Source organism: Aedes albopictus, chromosome 3 (assembly GCF_035046485.1).
Source record: "Aedes albopictus strain Foshan chromosome 3, AalbF5, whole genome shotgun sequence".
In the NCBI taxonomy this organism is placed as follows: Eukaryota; Metazoa; Arthropoda; class Insecta; order Diptera; family Culicidae; genus Aedes; species Aedes albopictus.
In genome coordinates this window covers 411,076,967-411,098,881 of record NC_085138.1, presented here as the reverse complement: position 1 = coordinate 411,098,881, position 21,915 = coordinate 411,076,967, and the positions used below count along the sequence as shown (strand labels likewise).

Genomic DNA, 21,915 nt, shown 5'->3' with positions numbered 1-21,915 from the left:
AAACTACATGTAACACCTTTGAAACCTGCATTCCAGCAACTCAAAAACTTCTCAAAATGGATCCAAAAACTTTCTGAAACCACCTGAAACTTCCTGCAACGCACCTAAAACCCACTGAAATATTCTAAAACGCCCTGTAACACCGCAAAAACTTGTTCAAAATTCCTCGAAACCTCCCAAAATGCCTGAGAGTACCTCTAAAACGCTCTAAATTTCTTGAACAGCCCCTGAAACCCTCTGAGAACCCCCCTAAACTTTCCGAAGCTCTCACGATTGCCCCTGAAAACCTCTTAGTCTTGGAACTCTGGGGTTTCATGGGTGTTAAAGGGGGCTTCATGGACTTTACAGATGATTCCGGCGGTTTAAGAGGACCCTGAAATCCCTTCAAACGCCCCTTGGAATGCCCCTGAAACTCTCCTAAACCTCCCTGGAGTACGCTCCCAACTAAAGACCCATACAATCCCTGGAAGTTGAAAAATAAAAAGCAGGAAAAAATATGGAACTTAAAATTGAAGTGATAATGCACCATTATTAAGAATTAGGAAATTTTTCTGCTTAAGATTTGCCCTTAGTATATCTTTTGCCCCTTCAATTTTCTATTCTAGCTTGAATTTTTGTATTGATGTCTATTGAGTCTTTTTTATGTCCTTTTGTAAAAAAAGTGGAAAATATAATCATTAGTATGGGACACGCTTGTAAGGAAAACATAAATCCTCGCTCCAGTCGACTTTTTCGATTCCATTTAGGTCCCATATGAGCTGTACAAAATTTCAGCGCAATCGGTGAAACTATAATTTAGCGCAAGCGGTTTAAAGTTTGCATAGGATTTACTATGGGAAAAGTTACACTTTCAAACAAAAAATCACAGAGGTCGCCCTTTATCTCCTTTATTCAAATTGATCAACGCCTTTTGTAGAATAATCCTTTATGAAACTTTCCTTCGAAGCCCGCAAAACGATTGGATGCTTGTGGAAAAAGTTATTGATTTATAACCGATTAGTGATCCAACGGACGGCTTTTTGTTTTGTTTTATCAGCAGCACTGCTGCTGCCGTTGCTGCATGGTGTGGCGGGTGGCATCACCACCCCCAGAAACAGCAGCAGCCAAGGCAGCAGCTACAGTGCTGCTAATAAAACAAAACAAAAAGCCGTTCGTTGGTTCACTAATCGGTAATAAATCTATAACTTTTTCCACAAACCTCCAATCGTTTTGTGGTCTTTGAAGGAAAGTTTCATAAAGGATTTCTCTACAAGAAGCGTTGATCGATTTGAATTAAGGAGACAAGGGGTAACCACTGGGATTTTTTATCCGAAAGTGTAACTTTTCCCATAGTAAATCCTATGAAAACTTTGGACCGCTTGCGCTAAATTATAGTTTCACCGATTGCGCTGAAATTTTGTACAGTTCATATGGGACCTAAATGGAATCGAAAAAGTCTACTGGAGCGAGGATTTGATGTTTGTCCCATACTAATAATCATTTTATTAAATTATTTATGTGAATTTATAGATTAGAAGTTCAATTTTAGGATACATGGTATAAAAATGTTTGTTTTCAAGTAAATTTTGAGAAATGCCTTAGAGGGGCGACACATTCCAAAGATGCATTTTCCTTGCCCAAGGTCTAGATGCGCATCAGATTGCCAGATGACAAAACATATTTTTGCCATTACGTTGCGAAAACGTCAAGTTTTCACTGAGCAAAAGTACTACTTTTCGGCACTTTTACCAACAGACATTTATCATTCATTTTCGTGTATGTAACCAATAGTAGGATGAGCTGCATGTTAAATGTGGTTGATTTCCCATGATGCTCAATCGTACCTCATCCTGCAGAAGTATGTAACGTGAAAACATCATTTTTCGTAATGACAAAAAATGTTGTATGCACCTCGTTGCAAAACTCGATTTTTTCAGCACCTATCTTTGGATATTTTTAATTAACTAACTGTGATTAATGATTCTGGGACAAACTTTGAGAAAAAGATACAAGGAAATGATAACAGAACTCAGAAAGGTTTCTGTGTGAATAAAAAATAAATAAATCAGGTTTAGTGAACCATGCATAGAATACATTCCGAATTGATTTGTGAAAAAAGTTATGTTGGCATTTTTACAGAGTTCTTGTTTGTTTTTATAAATTTGAATGATGAAACTTACGGGTCAATATCCTAAAAATGACTGAGAAATTCCTTGCAAAAATTCGAAAGAATTGCAAAAGATTGTAAAAACAAACTGCTTGAAGAACTTTAGAATTTCATGGAAAACTTGGATATGATTCTATGGAAGAGTTTGGGATTGTATGTTATTAGCTCGTGTCCGTATAACGATATTTGACCTACTTTCCAAGCAATTTTAGAAATACCTCGACATTATGGTTTTTTAATAACTCGCTTCCATTGGTTCAAAATAGACAATAATTTTTCCGCGATAGAATAGTAGAAATTAGTAGAGTACAACCCAGTGGAAAGTAATAAATTATATAGAATGACATGGGATGGAATAGAAAAAGAAATGACTATAAAAAAGGAAAAATAATAAAACAAAACGTAGAATATTAATTGATTGGAAATGGAATAGACATGGACTCAAAATGAAAAGAAATAAATCAATAATAACAATCAACTGAATTGGAAAAGAAGTACAAAAAGAATGGAAGGAAAGTGAAAATGGAATAGCTAACAAAATAACAAACTAAACAAACAAAAGAAAAAAAAAAACAGTAAACAGAATTTACATTAATTAGAATACAAGAGAATGAAGAGGATTGGAAGAAAATATAATAGCAATCAAAATGTCGTTCACTTGACAGCGTGAACGGCTACATAAGCCATGCTTATGTGATTATTGTTATAATTATTGAAATAATCAAAGATTGCCTTGGTGATTGCGACGTTACCAGAACAATATTTAACAAGTGGCTTATCTTGTTTAGTGAATTCCCTAATGAAATCTATACGAAATATAAATGAAAAAAAGCAAAAGAAGTAGAACAGAAATGTAATAGAAGTCAAAAACAAATAAACACGAGTGGAACAGAAGTGGATTAGGAATAAAAATGAAATTCAAATAAGTTGGAAAAAAATAAAAACTGACTGGAACTTGATAATAAAGGAAAAGAAAAATATATATAATGAATATGTTAAAAAATCACGATGAATATAAATTGAATACGAAAAATTGAAAATAAAAGGAGTAGTTTTGGGAGCATTATCTTTTCATGGATAAACACCTATTGACAGCAGCATTTCGGTAATGCAGCATTATTCGCTAATCGGGGCGCAGTCGTGACCCAACCAGCGAATCCAGTCCAGTCAAAGCGAAAGCGATATGAAATTGAAATAGAATAAAAGTTCAGATGTGTTTGAAATAGAAAAGAAATTTGAGCAAGTGGAAAAGTGAAAATCATTGTTATTTTTGGAAGAACAGTTCAATGGATATGGATGAACTGCATAAAAAATTCTTAAATTTGCACTGTAAGTTGATCAACTAATACATAGTCTATCAAAGGTCAACATTAGGGAAAGATCGGCCTGTTCTGCATGAAATTTGAAAGGTTCTTAGTAAAAGGCATAATTATCCGATAGCCAACTTTAAGCAGTTTATCACCAAATGAAATGAAATTTTGAGCATCCATGACTTATATAAGGGACCGTTCATAAACCACGAATACTTTGTGGAGGAGGGGGGTCTGACTAAAGTCTACGCTGCATACAAATTTTAAAACTTGTTCATGGACAAAAGTCTACGAGAGGGGAGGGGGGTCTCAGATGGCCAAAATTTGATCTACGTGGTTTATGAACAGACCCTAATGAGCCTTGAGTTTGACTAAACTTGTAATTACTTACTTTCTTTCAGAACATAAGTATATTAAAGTCAATAAAACGGAATTTAAATGAACTATTGTTATCTTGAGTTTTGAAATGATATTGAAGCATTCAAAACTATAATGTTAAATTCAAAAAATAATGTAAACGCTATTATCTTTTTACCAATTCGAAGTTAAGTCAAGGCTTTTCTAAAGATAAGTTCATTATATGAGTCATTACCGTTAAAAAATTTAATGAATTTACTAGAATTTTTCTAATTTCATGTAGAATCGCTTGATCTGTCTTTAATTTGGACCATTGATAAACAGCTAGTTGATTAACTTACAGACATAATTTGAGATTTTTTGATGCCTTTTCGAAAAATTACAGCTAGTTGATCATTTTTTTTTATCGAAAAGTGAAAATTTTGCCTTTCCCGATAATTTTGTCTATCCCTTGTAAGCTTCTTATTCCCATAATATTCCGTCACAGTGATGCTAAAGTAAGCACTATGGAGTCATACCACTCTTTCTTTCCACCATTCCGGCTGTGGATAATTTAATTACTCGCCTAAAATTCCGAAACACTTCCATCTCCATCGTCGTCAGCAAACCACCAAAAATTATAAACTTTTCCTAGCACGAAAAAAGGGGCGAAACACTGTCCAAATTGATGGAATTGATGTCCCTCTCCAAACAACAACGCAACGCTGGAGCAGCACCAGCTGCCACGGACACAAACAAAACTGCAATTTTCCAGTCCGTCTGAGTCAGAAACCCCACCAAGCCGCCGACCAGTGAAAAGTGTCACCGGTGCCATTCCGGGAAGAATTAGAAAACAAGTTTCCAAATTCGAGACTTTTTCTGACGCGATGCGACGGGCGACTGATGATGGTTACAACTTTGACGGTGGCCGATAGAAACGGAGCGAGCAACTAGTCTCACCGGATATTCAAGAAAGAAAATTCAGAAATTTGGCATCACTGGCGGCAGAGCGACGGTACCGTTGGCAACAAACGCAAATTTGGCGGCCGGTGAAGTTTACTCACTGCGATCGATTGTTTCGCAACAGTTTTGCGGTATTTTTGCTCCTCAATGTTCCCCGCCGGCCCCGTTCCGGCATCCTTCCCTATCATGGAATGTCTGATTGGAAACTTCGATCGAGGGTGTCAAACTGACTTTTGTGTGATTGAATTTCGATGGAAAGTGAAAGTTTTTTCCCCTGTTTTCCAAGCTTTTTGGAGTGCGATATCACTCACAAGATGATGCCTGACATTCACAAAAAACATTACTCTTACATAACGTTTGGTGGTGTTGCTATGGCTGTTGAAAGAATTTTTGTGATATAGCAACTGCTTTAGAGTTGCACTGTAGGAAACTTACACAGTATTGAACAAATAAGCTTGTTTACTGGGAATCTTAGTTCGTTACGCATGGACAGCTTGACGTCGATCCCAGTAGTGGGTTCTGCTGTTGATATTTGTTTTTGCAAGGTCAACTAGCTCGGTGTTGTGGCTACACTCGAGCAGAAAGTAGCGTGTGTCCTCATGGAAAATATCCTATTTCCTCCCCATGAATGGCAGTTTAAACACTAAAGCTTGAATCTTAATTTATACAGGCATAGGAGCATAGGCTTGTACGACATAGAAATCGCCTACTTTTCGAGTTTTGTTTTTTTTTCAGTGTAAATTAGAGTAACCTCCATTATGTCGGGCCCAATTTTTCAGTAGAGTGCAATTGCAATGCAGGTTTTTATAAAAATAGAGACGTGATGCCAGAAAAAAAAGAATAAGAATTAGGCATTGCACACTACATGACGTCCGTTACGATACAAATGATCACGACCGTTGCAAAATAATAAAGTCAGATTATTGATTTGTTCCAAACATGAGCTATTTTATATGCTACAAATTACTCTTTTTGAATTTCATAAGAGCTCCATTCATTTGAAATTATCTCAATGAACAAGTCGATAAAATGTTGCAGCATAAAAGTTCAGATTTTTTGCTCGATGCTATACACCAGGTGCCAACAGCAACTAAAAGCAACCAATTCAAACAGATTTAACCTACATTCTTGTCGAGATTGACGTAAAAAATTTTCCAAGAACAAGAATTTGCTTTCACATTTTCCCAGGAGGGGTCATCACAGGCGGCAACCCTCCGACCGTCCGTCTGACTCCGAATGGCAGAGAGGTCGAAGGCCACTGAATGGAGTGAATGTTTAGTCTTTCTCTGTTTGCTGTGCGCCCTACTTATTTCACTCCACACCGTGACCGTACCGACACGGCACCGGTCCTGCGAGAGTTGATCAATGATTTACAATTCTAAAGCAGCCGTTAAGAAATTCTATGAATATCTAATGGGCGGTACGGGAGCTTTCGTGAGCGAATGGAGTTCATTAGGTATGTCAATCTGGGTAACGAATGTTCAAAATTTGATTTTTATAATGTGATATTTATTACGTTTCGATGCAATTTCTTGAAAATAGTTCAAAATGCATCTACAGGTATACCTCGATTTAGTGGACCCTCGATTATATAGACCCTCGATTTTATGTACTTCGATTTTATGTACATTTTTTAATGATAAAATTTGTAATTTTCAATCAGTTTAATACTTGCAGTTTGTATCATGATGAATTATAATGCAGGGGTTTTCAGCCCTTTTGACTCGTGGAGCATATTATATCAATAAATTATTTTGTGGAGCACCCACATTAGACCCACATGACAAAATGTGTGATAAGTTATTTCTAGTGCTGTCATGGTAGAATCAGAGCTAGTTAGTCAAGATTCCCCGATTCCAGCGTCCCTACACGTGTACATTTCCAAGGATGAATTCCAGGAGGAATCTCTAAAGGAACCACTTGAGCAATTCCTGGAGGAAATTGAAGAAATCCCTGCCGAAATTTCTGAAGTAATTCTAGTAATATTCAAGAAGTCTTTAAAGTATCGCTGAAGAAATTTCAGAAGCAGTTTTAAAAAAATATGAAGAAAATTCTAAATAAATTTCTGAATGAATTTTGGAAAAAAGGAATATTTTTAGAATCCATAAATGGATTTTTTGAGGATGTTACGGAAAGAATAACTGGAAACTCCCGGTGGAATACCTAACAAAACCTCTTGAGATATTGTTGAAAAAAAAAAATCCTGGAGAAATCTCCAAACAAAAATCCTAAACATTTTTTAATGAACTCCTTGATAAATCCATAGAGAAATTCATAGAGGTATGCTTGGAGGAAATCCTGGGAGAGTTTCCGCGCAAATACATAGAGGAATACTCGGCGGAATTTCCGATGAAATCTCTGTGTCAATTTTAGCAGGAATCTTTGCAATAATGTCTTTCAGCCTTTCCATAGCAATCCTCTGTAGAAGTCTGCAAAATCTGATGGAAATTTTCTTTGAAGATTTCCAAAGACTCTCTTAAGAAATCCTTGGAGCAATTTCTGAAAGAGAAATATTTTGAAGGAATACCAAAAGGAATGTGAATAAATTTTGGGAATTTCCTTAATAATCTGTTGTAGAGAATTCCTAAAGCAATCTTTGGAGACAGTTCTTTAGAAAGTTTCTAAGAAAAATTTGAAAGAGTTTTGAGCTTCTGATTCTCAATGTATTCGTGAATCATATTCTAAAAAAAACATGGAATATTTTTAAGAAACTTCATGAAAGGTTTTCTAGATGAATTCTTTGAACCCATTTTTGGAAGCTATCCATGCAAGACTTTCTTAAGGTGTTCTTGGTGAAATTTCTAAAAGACATTCTAAAGTTTAGGGGAATTTCTAGAAGATTTTGTGAAGAAATTCTGACTGAATTTCGTAAGGATTCCCTGGATGATTTTTTGAAGTAAATCTATGAGCAGTTTTCAAGGAAGTCCCTGACAGAATTTCTTTAAAAACCTATGGAAGATTTTATCAGGAGCTCGTGAAAGATTTTTTAAACGAATCCTAGGATTGATTTCAGCAAGGGTCCATGGAAGATTTATCGAAAAATCTGTAGAAGTTCGTTCAAAGTCATCCTTGGAGAAATTTGTGAAAAAATCCATGGAGGAAAATCTGGAGATATTTTTGAAGAAATTATTGGTCGAATTTAATAAAAACCATGGGAGATTATCTGAAAGAACCCCTGAAAAAAATGTGAAGGAACTCCCAGGGTAGTTTCTATAGGAATGCCTGGAGAAAATCCCCGAATGGTTCTCCCATTTTTTTAAGAAACCCTGGAGAAATTCCTTGAGAAATCCTAGGAAGATTTTTTTTACAGAAATTTAGATTTAAAAAATCTTTGAAGCAATTTCTAAAGCAAACCCCGGAGAAAGTTTTGGAATAAATCTTAGGGCGATCGTTTGAGAGAATGCTTAAAGGAATTTCCGAAAGATTTTCGGATAATAACTGAAACAGTCTCAAAAAAGGTAAAGGAGGAATTTCTACAACAAATCATTCACATCTCGTTCTGAAAATTCTGAAGAAATTCTTAGAAATTGGAAGTTACTGTGGGAATATTTGGTGAAATCCTTGGAAGAATTTCCAAAGTATCCCAGTTCAAATTTTTGAAGGAACTTTTGAAACATTTTCTGAAAAATAGTTTCTGAAGGCATCGCTGAATGTTTTATTAAGGGAATCTCTGGAGAAATTTCTGAATAAATGTCTAAAGATATTTCTGAAGGAATCTCTGAACGCATTTTTGTAAGAATCCCTATAGAGATTCCTCTATAGAGGAATTTCTACTCATATTCATGGATATTTTTTTTGGAAAAAAAGGGAGAATTTCAGAAGTAAATCATGTAAGACGCTTTGATAGATTTTTTTGTGAAATTTATAGAATAAAAGGAATTTCTAAACAAATCTATGAAGAACGTATTCATGAAAGATTTTTTGAAAGAATCCGTGAAGGATTTTTTGGCGAAATGCTTGGACAAGTTTCCACAAATAAAAATAGAATAGAAGAATTTCGGATTTTTTTTGTAGATTTTCTAATGAAAGCTCCAAAAGATTCTCGTACGAATGCCTAGAGCAATTTATGAATAAATAACCAAAGGAATTGCTGAAACAATCCCTGTGTGAATTTCTCGAACAATCTCTGAAATGATTTGTGAAAAATCATGGAGGAATTGGTGAAGCAAATCTTGTCAAATAGTTGAAAATTCTGGGTTCACTTAATTTAATTTAACACCCCAGAATTGCAACAAAAGGCGACCAAGCAGATAGCGGGACAAACCTAAACTACTCGTACAGAAATATCGTTCGGCAAATACAGCACAACCTGTAATCACGCTCTATCAGGTGCTTGTCATTGTCACGAATCTTTAAATTTCCGAAGGAACCCTTTGAAGAAGTTCAGATGGGATCCCTGGAGGAATTTAGAAACTTTTTCAATTTTTTTTGGAACATTTATGCAAATAACGTTATTGTGTATGTCCATTGCTCAAAATATTGGCTTTTGAATCAACCATACAATACAAAAAAGCGAGATAGTGGTTTATTCGTTATTTAGCGAGAATTGCTAATATATGCCAAAAACTCCGAGCCTTTTATCGAAAACTCAATTTTCATGCAATTTTTATATGTTTTGGTACATTTTGGTATAAAATTTACATAAAAATAAAATAAAAAATTTTGCTTCGATTTTATGTAAAATTCGATTTTATAGACATTTCAAAAATTGAAATGTCCACTAAATCGAGGTATACCTGTATAAGTAAGATTTTGGACAATGATTTTTGAAAAAATAAGTCAAAATGTAGAAAAATCTAATTAATTTTTGACATAAATCTGTTAAATTACATCAACTATATATAAATTATTATTATTTCGGAAATCAATAAAAATCTTCGGAAAATAAAAATGGAAATTATTTGGCAATTTTTAAATTTCTAAAAATTGATAATTTTGACGGAATTTTAAAACTACAACAATATTTGTTTGTTTTTTTTTTTAATTTTCGATTGACCTTAATTTCAAATTTATATTTTTATAGTTCAGCATTTATATGTCATTTTTTAAAGGGGGACCAAGTTTTTGTTATTGACCAAGGAAAAATAATTGTTGTGCAAGATTTTTTCACTTATTTTTTTCAATTCAGTCCCACTATTCTTTCAATTTCAATATTTAACCCTCCATAGATACTAGGATGTTCGAACCACGATGGCGTAGTGAACGTTCAGCGTGCCTGTCTGGGTCATATTTAGCCTAACACCCTACTAGAGTTAAAAAAATGTTCCTAAACATGGGATGATAATGGTCTTCGCAGTTAAATGAATGGCTGGATGAAAAAGTCGTTATATTATTACTGTTGGAATTAATTTTACATTGAACTCAACTAAATAATGATTCCTTTTAGTTCGAGTGTCGTTATCATATTCCACGATTTTATTCCACGAAAATCTCTTCCCGACTCCAACGTGTTCGGCGAGTTGAAATTATGATTTCTCATGGAGGAATGTGGGCCTGGGCCAGGCCAACTACATCAAGGGAATGGGAGTTTAATTAAAAGTCATCGTTCCATCTCTTATACTGACTGAGAGTTTATCTCTACTAAAAGTTGCTTGCGGAATGAAGTGCTGCTGCTGGTGAATAATTCAAAACTTTCGTTTTTCTCGCTTGTTTGATTTCAGTGTTCGAAGCGTGATGCACAAATACCTGGAGAAGGAGAACGAGGTGAACTTCGACAAAATCTTCAATCAGGTGTTAGGTAAGTAGTGATTGCAAATTTATAAAAAAATGGCATATTTTTTTTATAATGCTCTAGTTTTTCAATCACTTGCGGCTTGTGCCGAAAAGTTGATCTCCTTGGTCACCACCAGCGGGTAAATAATCAATCAACTTTTTTGCTCAAACTGCCTTTTAGATCTTCATATTTTTGCTGTTTAAAATTCGAGGTGTGGTGTCGGTGTATTTTTACCTCAATTTAATGAAACTGATAAATTGATGAAACAATTGCAACGTAAATAATTCGTGTAAAAACAAATGAAACGATCAAAATTAATATCTTAATTATTTCAGGAATTTAATAAAAATAAAACGAATAAGATGAATTTAGTAAATAAATTTAAAAATCACGAGATTATCCTGCTTAGTTCTGGGAATCGCTATGGTAAAGAAATAATAATAATACTTAAATAAATGAAACTTCAGCTTCTAAGTCAGTTAGTTATATCAACATCACAATCAAATCTATAAAAAGTGCAGAGCACCATGTGAACCATATAAATTCAACTACTGGCATTTGGCCAAGCGTCCATTGTAACAAAAACAAAAAAAAAAATCTAATCGTTTTCTCATCTTCTTGCCCACCGCAGGGCTGCGAAGGACGATGAGAATCATGCAGGGCGGCACTTTGGGAAGTAGGTATACGTGCCGGGTAATGATTGATGGTCCGGAAAACGATGCCATTATCGCATTGTTTTCCACGAAATTTTCACGTTCCAACGCTTGCTGCACCGTTGTCGTCGTCGCCGTCGTCGTTTTTGTAATGATCTCTGAGGCCACTGATTTTAGGAATCCGGAACAATGTAAGATGCAGGTTGAAAATCAGAGGACAGTGGGGATGCCTGATTTGTTTCAACAGTGAAACAAACCAGACAGTGTGGGATTTCCTGTTAGGGTGGCAATGGCAAAAACAATCGTATTCGATCGAATAAAGACTTTTCAGGATCCATTTATTTAAGATACCTTATATCTGTGTAGAACATGGGCATGATCTCTTTTACATCGTAATTGAAGCTTGTTTGGGATTGCACGTATAAAAACGTCATTTTTGTATTTTTATCTATTTCTTGTCAACTTTGATATGGAGTTTTAGCCCGGGATGTACTGAAAATCATTGTTGAAGACCACAAATTTATCCGACGCTAATGAAAACAGTTAAACCGTAGTTATTGCAATCCCAATTCGAGGATATGCAACCAATTTTCAGGAATCACCTTAGCGTAGGTCTCGGAAGACCGGTGGCTGTAGTTTTGTCGTTATGTCATCTGGTTTAAGAGTTACTGTTCATTCAAATGATATTACGGGAAAGGGCAAACATAAAAGTTATCGCTCAGCAACATAAACTAAATGTTGTACTAAATCAAGAAAATATTAGTCTAAAGGAGTCTAAATGAAAATCATCAATATCGTTTGAACGGAATGACACAGCAACAACCTCTGCGTACAAAAATCTGCGGTCTTACACAACTTTGATAAAAATGGAGATTAAAAAACAAGATGATAGCGCTATGCCATCCGCGTCTAGAGTTACGCATTTTGATTGCGCAAAACCGTCAACGAGGTTTAAACGCGTGTGATTTTGGTTCTACACGACACACTTAGCCACTTATGTCATCCGGATCAGCAAAAGGCGCCGATTATTTAGGATGATTGATAGCTTCGCGTCCCATTGTTGGAAAAATGTGAGCTTCTAGGAAAGCGACGAACCCGAAAATAAAAAAAAAATACTTTGAACCATGCGTCCCCATCAGACATGAAGGCTCTGTCCCAATTGGGATTACAGTCGAGACTCTTATAAGATCACTGGTCGGGGGGCGCAATAGGAATTCGTTTAATAGGAGTCTAAGAGCTTATGGGATTTTGGCCTTATGGGGGTGTTGCCTATTATCTCGGATGTGTTAAGACATAGCGTATTACTTTCTTTGGCAAAGTTTTACGGCTAGAAAAAATCTACCACTTAGAACTTTGGTTCATATGATTAGTTGGCAATTTGGCCACTAGAGGCACCATCAATAGTTTGTTTCTAAATTGCACTACAGGAATCATACATATCAGATTGTTAAGGGGTTCTATATGTACAAAAACGTTTTTTTAAATTCTTTTATCTTAAAGTATGGGTTCTTAAGAATGCTGTGTCAAATTTTCATAGAGATCCAAGCAGTAAAAGCAAAGATATAGTGTTTTGCTCCTCGTTCCATTACTGGCGCGTAGTGCATTAGCGTGGGGCACAGAAAGTCATTTTACTCCTGTACACTTTTTGAGTTCCATTTTGGTCCCATATCAACTGTGCAAAATTGCAGATCGATCGGAGAAACTATATTTTAGCGCCAGCCATTTTAAGTTTTCATACGATTTAGTATGGAGAAAATCACTTTTTCTAAGAAAAATCGCCACAGGTTAACCCCTAAAAATAAATCGATGAATAATTTCTGTTGGAAATTTAACGAGGAACCAACCCTCCGAAGACCGCAAAGCGAACTGAGGCATGTGAAAAAAGTTATTGACTGAAAACCTAATGGCATGCAAACGCTGTTTAACATGTAAGGAATAACAATAAATAATAAAATCTTGTTATTTTATCGATCGAGTGAAGCCTAATAACTTTTTCCACGAACGTCGCATCGATTTGCTGTCTTCAGAGGTCTGATTCCTAGTGAAGTTTTCTACATAAATCATTCGTTGACTTATTTTTAGGGATCAAGGGTAACTCCTAGCGATTTTTCTTTGCAGGAGTAAAATTTCCCCATAGTAAATCGTATGAAAAACTAAGAATGGCGGGCGGTAAAATATAGTTTTTCCGATCGATCTGAAATTTTGCACAGTTTATATGGGACCAAAGTGGAACTCAAAAAGTATACAGGAACTTGAGTTTTTTCCATTTTTTGTATTTTTCCATATAAACCGTGTACCAGGCTAGTAGTGCATACTTGATTAAACGCGATTATCTCGGTGGTGGTGGATGTTTTCCAAAAACGTCGAAGCGGTGACTACGGTGAAATCAGTAGCAAATTTTGAAAACGATGTATAATCAATGCTACACCATTGATTATACGTCGTTTTCAAAATTTGTTACTGAAATGTGGTTGAAATCGATTGAGAACTGTTTCCGCAAGCGTAGTCACCGCATCGACGTTTTTGGAAAACATACTTCCGAGATAACCGCGCCCGTAAGGGAACGAGGCGCAAAACGCTATATCTTTGCTTTTACTGCTTAGATCTCTATGAAAATTTGACACAGCATTCTCAAGAACCCATACTTTAAGATAAAAGAATAAAAAAAATCGATTTTGTGTTCGACCTCAACATATATAACCCCTTAAGCAAACTTTACGATATACGACAGCTCAAGATCCTGATAATATAGATGGATGGTTTTCGGGAAAGTTGTTGGGTACGCCAATAACTTACACATGAGGAGTTGCGAAGTTCGAAAGTCCTCCACTAGGCGGCGCAAGTGAGCATGTAAATTTTCTAAACCTCATATCTCAGAATCACGATAACTTAGAAAGTTGGTGTCTTTGCAATGGCGATTTCGACTGGATATTGATCGACTTTTTAGGATTGGCATTCTCAGTCATTAAGTCAAGACGAGTATTGTATACTGTTCCGACGTTTCGGCCTTTTTGTTGTGGCCTTCTTCAGGGATTGTATTGTCTACCGTCTACTGTCATGAATAATTTCTCCTGATTTGACCATGGGAGGAGAGCTAGAGTTTTCATGCCTGCTGTTTGCTAATATATAATAATTCTGGGAAATCTTCTTTTGCTACACTGTCACACATTTTTGAAACGGTCGTTGCAGTGTTGTGTGACAGTGTAGCAAAAGAAGATTTCCCAGAATTATTATATATTAGCAAACAACAGGCATGAAAACTCTAGCTCTCCTCCCATGGTCAAATCAGGAGAAAGTATTCATGACAATAGACGGTAGACAATACAATCCCTGAAGAAGGCCACAACAAAAAGGCCGAAACGTCGGAACAGTATACAATACTCGTCTTGACTTAATGACTGAGAAAGCCAATCCTAAAAAGTTGGTGTCTTTGGCAAAGTTGATCAGTATGACATAGACTTACATAAAAATGAACACTTGTTTCGCAATCCTGCTACTAGGCGGCGCTAGTAAGCATGAAAGTTTTAGACAAAATTTCGCATCATATTCCCGTTTTATGTAAGTCTATGTCATACTGATCAACTCTGCCGAAGACTCCAACTTTCTAGGTTATCAAGGTTCAAAGCTGCGCAATTTGCAAAATTTGCATCTCTACTAGCGCCACCTAGTGACAGAATTCCGAATCAAATGTCCTGTTTTATGTAAGTCTACGATGACGATCAATTTTGTCGAAGACACCATCTCTGAGGTATGAGATATCTAAAATTTACATGCTCACTAGCACCGCCTAGTGGCAGAATTCCGAAACAAGTCTATGTGCCATACTGATCAACTTTGCCGAAGACACCAACTTTCTAAGTTATCGTGATTCTGAGATATGAGGTTTAGAAAATCTACATGCTCACTAATGCCGCCCAGTGGAGGAATTTCGAACTTCGCAACTGTATCTGTAATCTGTAAGTTATTGGCGTACCCAACAACTTTCCCGAAGACACCTAGAGGACATGAGTTTGAATTTATGTCAAGATCAAACAAATTCAAAGGGCGTTAAACATTATGGTCATGTTAGTGTGATCGTAAAAACCTTCCACTGTCCGTTAAAAATACCCACAAGGCCATTTCTGACTAAACATTTGATGAAAATAACTGATATTTGAAGCATCAGTTTTCACTGTTTTGGACACCCGGTGTTTAAACCCGTTTGAAACTATTTTCGAAGAATCTGCCACCTGAGTATGCTGGATCTCATCCTTTTTACTGTATTGGCAAAGGCTGATTAGACGAACTTTGCGAATTTAATGCGCTTAGAATGAAAAACGTTTTTTTTAAATCAGCTAGTTTTCTCAGTACCACATTCTCTTTTTGTAAAAATGTTGCGACACTCGCAGAACGGTTTTGAAGGAGAAGAAGAACGCAGCGAGGGCGGTAATGCTGTAGCAAGGGACCCGGCAGAACGTGGAACGTTACAAACAGAAGCGGAAACAGCAGACCCGCCTCTTTCGGGAGAAAAAGCGCCGCCTGGAGAAAGCGGAGTGTGAAGAAATGGAACTGCTGTGCCGTTCCCAAGAAACATGGAAGTTCTATCAGAAGCTCAACGCATCCCGCAATGGGTTCTTGTCGCGAATTGATATGTACAGGGATAAGGACGGAGGCCTCGTTACGGACGTACGTGAGGTGATCGAAAGGTGGAAGCAGCACTTCGATCAGCATCTGAATGGCGTGGAGAACGTAGGCACGAGAGACCACGGCAGCAGAACAAATGACGCTGCCAGTGCGGCGGATGACGGAAGTGAACCAACTCCAACGCTGAGGGAAGTTAAGGATGACATTCACCAGCTCAAAACCAACAAAACAGCTGGTAAGGATGGTATCGCAGCTAAACTCATCAAGATGGGCCTAGAATTGGCCACCTGCCTGCACCGTCTGATAGTCAGGATTTGGGAAACCGAACAGCTACCGGAGGAGTGGAAGGAAGGGGTAATCTGCCCCATTCACAAGAAAGGCGACCATTTGGAATGTGAAAACTTCAGAGCCACTACTATTTTTAACGCTGCCTACAAAGTGATATCCCAGGTCATCTCCAGTCCCTCAAAACGGATGAGTTCATGGGAAATTATCAAGCTGGTTTCATCGACGGTCGGTCGACAATGGACCAGATCTTCACTGTACGGCAAATTATCCAGAAATTTTGTGAATACCAGGTCCCAACGCATCACCTGTTCATCGACTTCATAGCGGCATACGACATTATCGACTGCACAGAGCTATGGAGAATCATGGACAAAAACGGCTTTCCTGGGAAGCTGACTGCTAAAAGCGTGGGTATTATGATCCCTTGCGAAATTTGTTGCTGTTTGAGCAAAACTTTGGCCATCAGTGTTGATATTTCCTCATTTCTTGCAACTTAAACAACACAGTTAAGTAAAGTTTTGCTCAAACAGCATCAAATTAGTCATGAAATCTTAATAAAGCCTGCGCACTTTAGAATCGGTACACTTTTAACCGGCTGCAGATCAAAAACGGTTTAATTTATAAAAACATGTTGTAAGAAGCAAATGAAGCTTATTTATTGTATTTTGTAGGAAAAATATGAAAAATTCAGTTTTTATTTCTTCAAGATAAAATTTTGACCTGATTGTGAAATTCATACCATTTTATTCTGCACAAACCAATGCTCATCAACAATTGCAAATTTCACAGCTTACGGGCTGATATTTCCACAAGAAACAAAATTATATTCATCAAAGATATGCTCAAAACAAGTTACGACATTAAACTCTTGACAAATATGGTTCACAAGACCATAATAAACTTATAGCCTTATTGTCCATTCACGCTATATTCAAAACAAAATTTTACTCAAAGTAATTTTTTATGAAATTTTTTTTCTGAGATCGTTTTTTGGATCTACAATTCCCCAATTCAAGTGGCTTAATTTAATTCATATCGAAACCTGGATTATTTTTGGAATTATTAGCAGTTTTCCCTCACAGTAGTCGGAAATTAACAGTCATAAGGCTAACTCCTCATAATAAGCCTAAAATAAGATAGTTTTCATGGATAAAACACTGAAAACCATACAGATTATGGAAGTATAAATGTGATTCTATGATCACAAATAAAAAACTTTTGAGTAGATTCAGTTTTATTTGAAAAATCGTTAGATATTTCACGCCAACAAAACACATCCAATGAATTTCGTCAGCAATAGTGCATACAGCTTTCGAGCCACGATTATTTATATTGTTCTGCATCAAATCATTGGTTTCTTGTATACCAATACTGTTTAGGCCTAGCAAAATCAGCCCTTCTGGCAGCACGGACGAGTTCCACAAAACCTTATCAGCAGTGGTCTCGTTTTATCATACGCGGTTTTTAACCCCTTCCTTATCACTGCTAGCAGGTAGAGCAATAGGAGCGGTCGGCTCAAATTCGTATGCTATATTCACCACTGTCCCTCGGTATCACTGTCGATACAGGGCAGTAGTTAGTTGAACCTACCCCGTGAGCAAATATACATCTACCTCGTCGCAATAAAGTTTTTCGTTGCTCAGTTAGAGTTTGAATAAACAGTGTAGTGATTCAAATTACGTCGCGCGTTCTTTATCAAAATCGAAAGTACCTACGTGTCCGAAGAATTTCTCCGCGAGCCGGTCCGAATATCGTACATAAATTTTGGTCCTTCGAACCGGATTCGTCGACCGGTGACCAACGCGCTGCGCGAGAAAACCGCGGACAATAGTGCGCATAGTAGTGCCGGACAATATCGCCATCGCGGTCCGAGTGTGCTTTGTAAACGCGGGCGTTGTGGAAGTGTCCAACGGGCGCCATCGAAGAAAGTTGGAGGAGCGACGCCGTTCGACGTCGTCTAGAGGAAGGCAGGACTACAGGGATTCGAGTGGAGCAGCCAGGCGGCGAGAATCGTCAAGATCGAGACGGAGCTGGACAGGACGACCCACTGGACAAGCGGTTCCAAGCTAAAGGGAAGTATCTAGTGTTGCATGTGTGCATGTGATCAGTAGTGGCGCCAAGCATGAGGGTCACTGCCCTACTGTGATGTGGTTAATAAAGAATAGTGGTTGAATGAAATCAATGCTGGTTTCGTCTTTTTGCATGCGAACTGCGAGTTGGTCCTTGAGTTGGGTTCTCCGATTGACGGTTGGTCTTGATTTCCGCTGGAATTTCTTATGCTTGTTGTTCGCTTGGTCGGTTCCCCTCGCTGCAGTCAATCTACTCTGCCTGTCTACTGTCATACGTGGGACGTCGAGTTGAATCGCGAGTCGCGGGTGAATGTTCGAATGTGCAGTAATAGTGCTGATTTTCTAGTGCACAGTGGTCCAAAAAGCTGTTTTGTGCAGTGTTAAATTAGTAGTTGATTGCACCTGCAAACAATTACATTGTACCAGTGACTTGATAGTGCTCGACTACCCATCAGTGAAAGTGTTTCCATTTATTTGGCAAAATTAGTGAATGCAGCGGAAGAAAAGAGTGAAAATGACCAGCGAGTTGAAGGATCTACTGAAGCAGGAGCGGCAGCTTCGCAACACCGTCGATGGAGTGCAGAAGTTCATTGCCAAATATAAGCCGGAGAAACATCTTGACCAAGTGGAAGCCAGACTAGACATGTTGGAAATCGCAATGAAACGGTTCTACGTAGTTCGCCGGAGAATCGATGTTTTGACGGAAGAAGCCGATGAAAAGCAAGTGTCCGAATCAAAGGAAGATGCAGACGAGAAGGCCAAGATTCTAGCAGATCTCATTGAGAAGCGGCAGACCGAGAGCTCCGAATTGGTTGAAATGGTTGAGGATACCTACTGCGAGCTGAAAGCCAAACTGCGCAAACTGTCAGCTACTGCAGATACTGCTGCAGCGACCGATCAGCATGCAGCTCCCGCTGCTTCCAGTGCGATTTCCAGAGTGAAGCTTCCCGAAATCCGTTTACCTAGCTTTGGAGGTCGCGTTCGTGAATGGATCACATACCGTGACATGTTTAGAAGTCTGATCCACCGGAATGACCAGTTGACAGAAATGGATAAGTTCTCCTATCTACGTTCGTCCCTAACCGGTGAAGCGTTGCAAGGAATTTCGTCGATTGAGATGACTGCTGCCAACTATCCTATAGCGTGGGACAGCCTCCAAGAGCGATATGAGAACAAAAAGCTCATCGTCAAGGCACACCTTGATGCATTGTTCAGCGTGGAATCAATGAAACGCGAAAGTTACGAAGCATTAAGCCACGTTATCAACGAATTCGACAGAAACCTTCAGCAGTTGGCGAAAATCGGCGAAGATACGACCGGGTGGAGCACAATATTGGCTTACATGGTGTGCTCCAGACTTGACACAACCACCCTTCGTCAATGGGAGTCGCATCACTCTTCTACAGACGTCCCTGGCTACGAAGAGTTGATAGAATTTTTGCGAAAGCAGGCCTCCGTTCTGCAGTCTTTGTCGTCGTCGAAGCCGAGCCAGCAGATCGAGTCTAAGAAGCCTAGATATACGGTTAGTCACGCCACATCGCAATCTCCGAGAAATTGTCCGTTTTGTGGGGAGAGTCAGCATTCAGCTTTCAGATGCCAGAAGTTCCTGAAGATGAAGGTCCAAGAGCGTTACGAGAAGGTGAAACGGAGCGGATTGTGCTTGAACTGTTTTTCGTCGTCTCACATGGTTCGATACTGTACGAGCGGAACTTGTCGGAATTGTCACCAACGGCACCACACCCTATTGCACATCGGGTCAACCAACAGTGGAGCAGCGTCCCCGCCTGCAGCGACCGGTTCCTCCGTCCCACTTGTACAGAACCGACCACAAAAAGCGAATAATCAGAACACACAAGCTCAGAATCAGACCACACCCACTCAAAACCATGGATCACTCACGAACTCACACCCAATAGCCAGTACAAGTTCGCATCAACCACATTCACACCCATCACACGCCACAGATCGCACACTAGTTACGCAAACAAACTCACTACCCTCCAGCGCACCCTCGCCCACTCGGCAAGTGTTGCTGTCTACCGCTATGGTGATAGTAACCGATCGGAATGGCAACTCGAAAATTGCTAGAGCACTTTTGGACTCCTGTTCAGAGTACTGTTTCGCCACTTCAAAATTCTACCAAGATCTGAGGTTGGCCGGAGCGGACAGCCATCTCGCAGTTTCTGGAATTGGTGGCTCCGTTGTACGGTCGTTGAAGATGGTCGAAGCAGATATATCTCCACGGTTCCCCAGCATATCGTCGTATACCGAAACCGTTCAGCTTCACGTTCTTCCCAAACTCACGGCTATATTACCAGTTGATCGAGTTGATGCTGGATCGTTATTAGTTCCTGAAGACATTGTTTTGGCGGATCCTGGATTTCACGAGCCCGGGCCAGTAGATTTGATCATTGGCGCCGAGTTTTATTTCGATCTGCTGAAGGAAGGCCGCAAGAAAATGTCGGATGATGGACCCACCTTTCAAGAAACTGTCTTTGGATGGGTAGTATCTGGTCGTGTTCCTGGCAAATCAGAGGAGGTTTCGAGAGCAATGGGTTACTTGTGTTCAACGGTGGATCTTCGAGAATTGTTAACCAAGTTCTGGGAATTGGAGTCCTGCTACCACAAGAGCACACTCTCCGTCGAAGAATCAACGTGTGAAGAGATTTTTCAGCGAACTACAGTGCGAGATGAAGATGGAAGGTTTGTCGTCACGCTTCCCAAGAAGCAATATGTCATCGATCAGCTAGGAGACTCCAAAACAACTGCACTTAGGCGCTTCTACGGACTGGAACGTCGTTTCGAGACGAACAACACGCTGAAGGCTTTGTATTGTGATTTCATTCAAGAATACTTGGACATGGGTCACATGCGCGAAGTCTCTGCTGAAAATTGCGAACGTCCATCGTATTATTTGCCTCATCACGCCGTCTTGAAGCCGGAAAGTACGACTACGAAGCTGCGCGTCGTGTTTGACGCTTCATGCCGCACGTCTACTGGAGTGTCGCTGAACGATGGATTAATGGTCGGACCCGTCGTCCAGGACGATTTGTTATCGATTATCCTACGGTTCCGGTTCCACAGATTCGTTGTTGTGGCGGACATCGCCAAAATGTACCGCATGGTCAACGTGTGTCAAGCCGATCAGCCTCTTCAGCGCATTCTTTGGCGAAGCTCGACCAGCGACCCTGTGAAGGCCTACCAGCTTACTACCGTTACGTATGGTACTAGCTCTGCTCCGTACCTTGCAACAAAGTGCCTTCAACAGTTGGCAGCAGATGCCGAAGCAACGCACGGAAAGGCAGCTACCACAATTCGGAAGGGATTTTACGTTGATGATCTTCTAACGGGAACAGACGACGTAGAAGAAGGAAAGGAACTAGTAATTGAGATCTTGGACCTCATGAACTCCGCTGGTTTCACTCTACGAAAATGGAGCTCCAACTGTGCCGAGATCCTTTCAAGCATTCCCGAGGAACTACGAGATGAACGAGCTACTCTGGAATTGGATTCGTCGTCATCACCAGTCAAAACTCTCGGCCTCATTTGGGAGCCTGCTACCGACATGTTTCGATATGCTGTGCCACAATGGAACCCTCAAACTCCAATCACCAAGCGAATCGTGCTTTCTGACACTGCACGGATCTTCGACCCGCTTGGTCTTATTGGCTCAGTAGTGGTACAAGCCAAAATATTCCTCCAGTCGTTATGGAAGCAAGGCTGCGATTGGGATGATCCGCTTCCGGAAGAATTCCAGAACTATTGGCTTGAGTTTCGTCGGAATACTATCGCGCTCGAATCACTCAAGATTCCA

At 39.0% G+C, this 21,915-nt stretch overlaps 1 protein-coding gene across 7 annotated transcripts in view; it reads left to right on the top strand.

Annotated features, from left to right (window-relative positions):
- LOC109426380 (G protein-coupled receptor kinase 1) overlaps window positions 1–21,915 on the top strand; it is a 359,171-nt gene that overhangs the window by 145,640 nt on the left and 191,616 nt on the right. For all 7 annotated transcript variants that reach the window (XM_029875606.2, XM_029875602.2, XM_029875601.2 and 4 more), the window contains one exon: window positions 10,416–10,492. In XM_029875606.2, coding sequence (XP_029731466.2) covers window positions 10,416–10,492 — 77 coding nt within the window. The remainder of the gene's footprint in view (window positions 1–10,415; window positions 10,493–21,915) is intronic.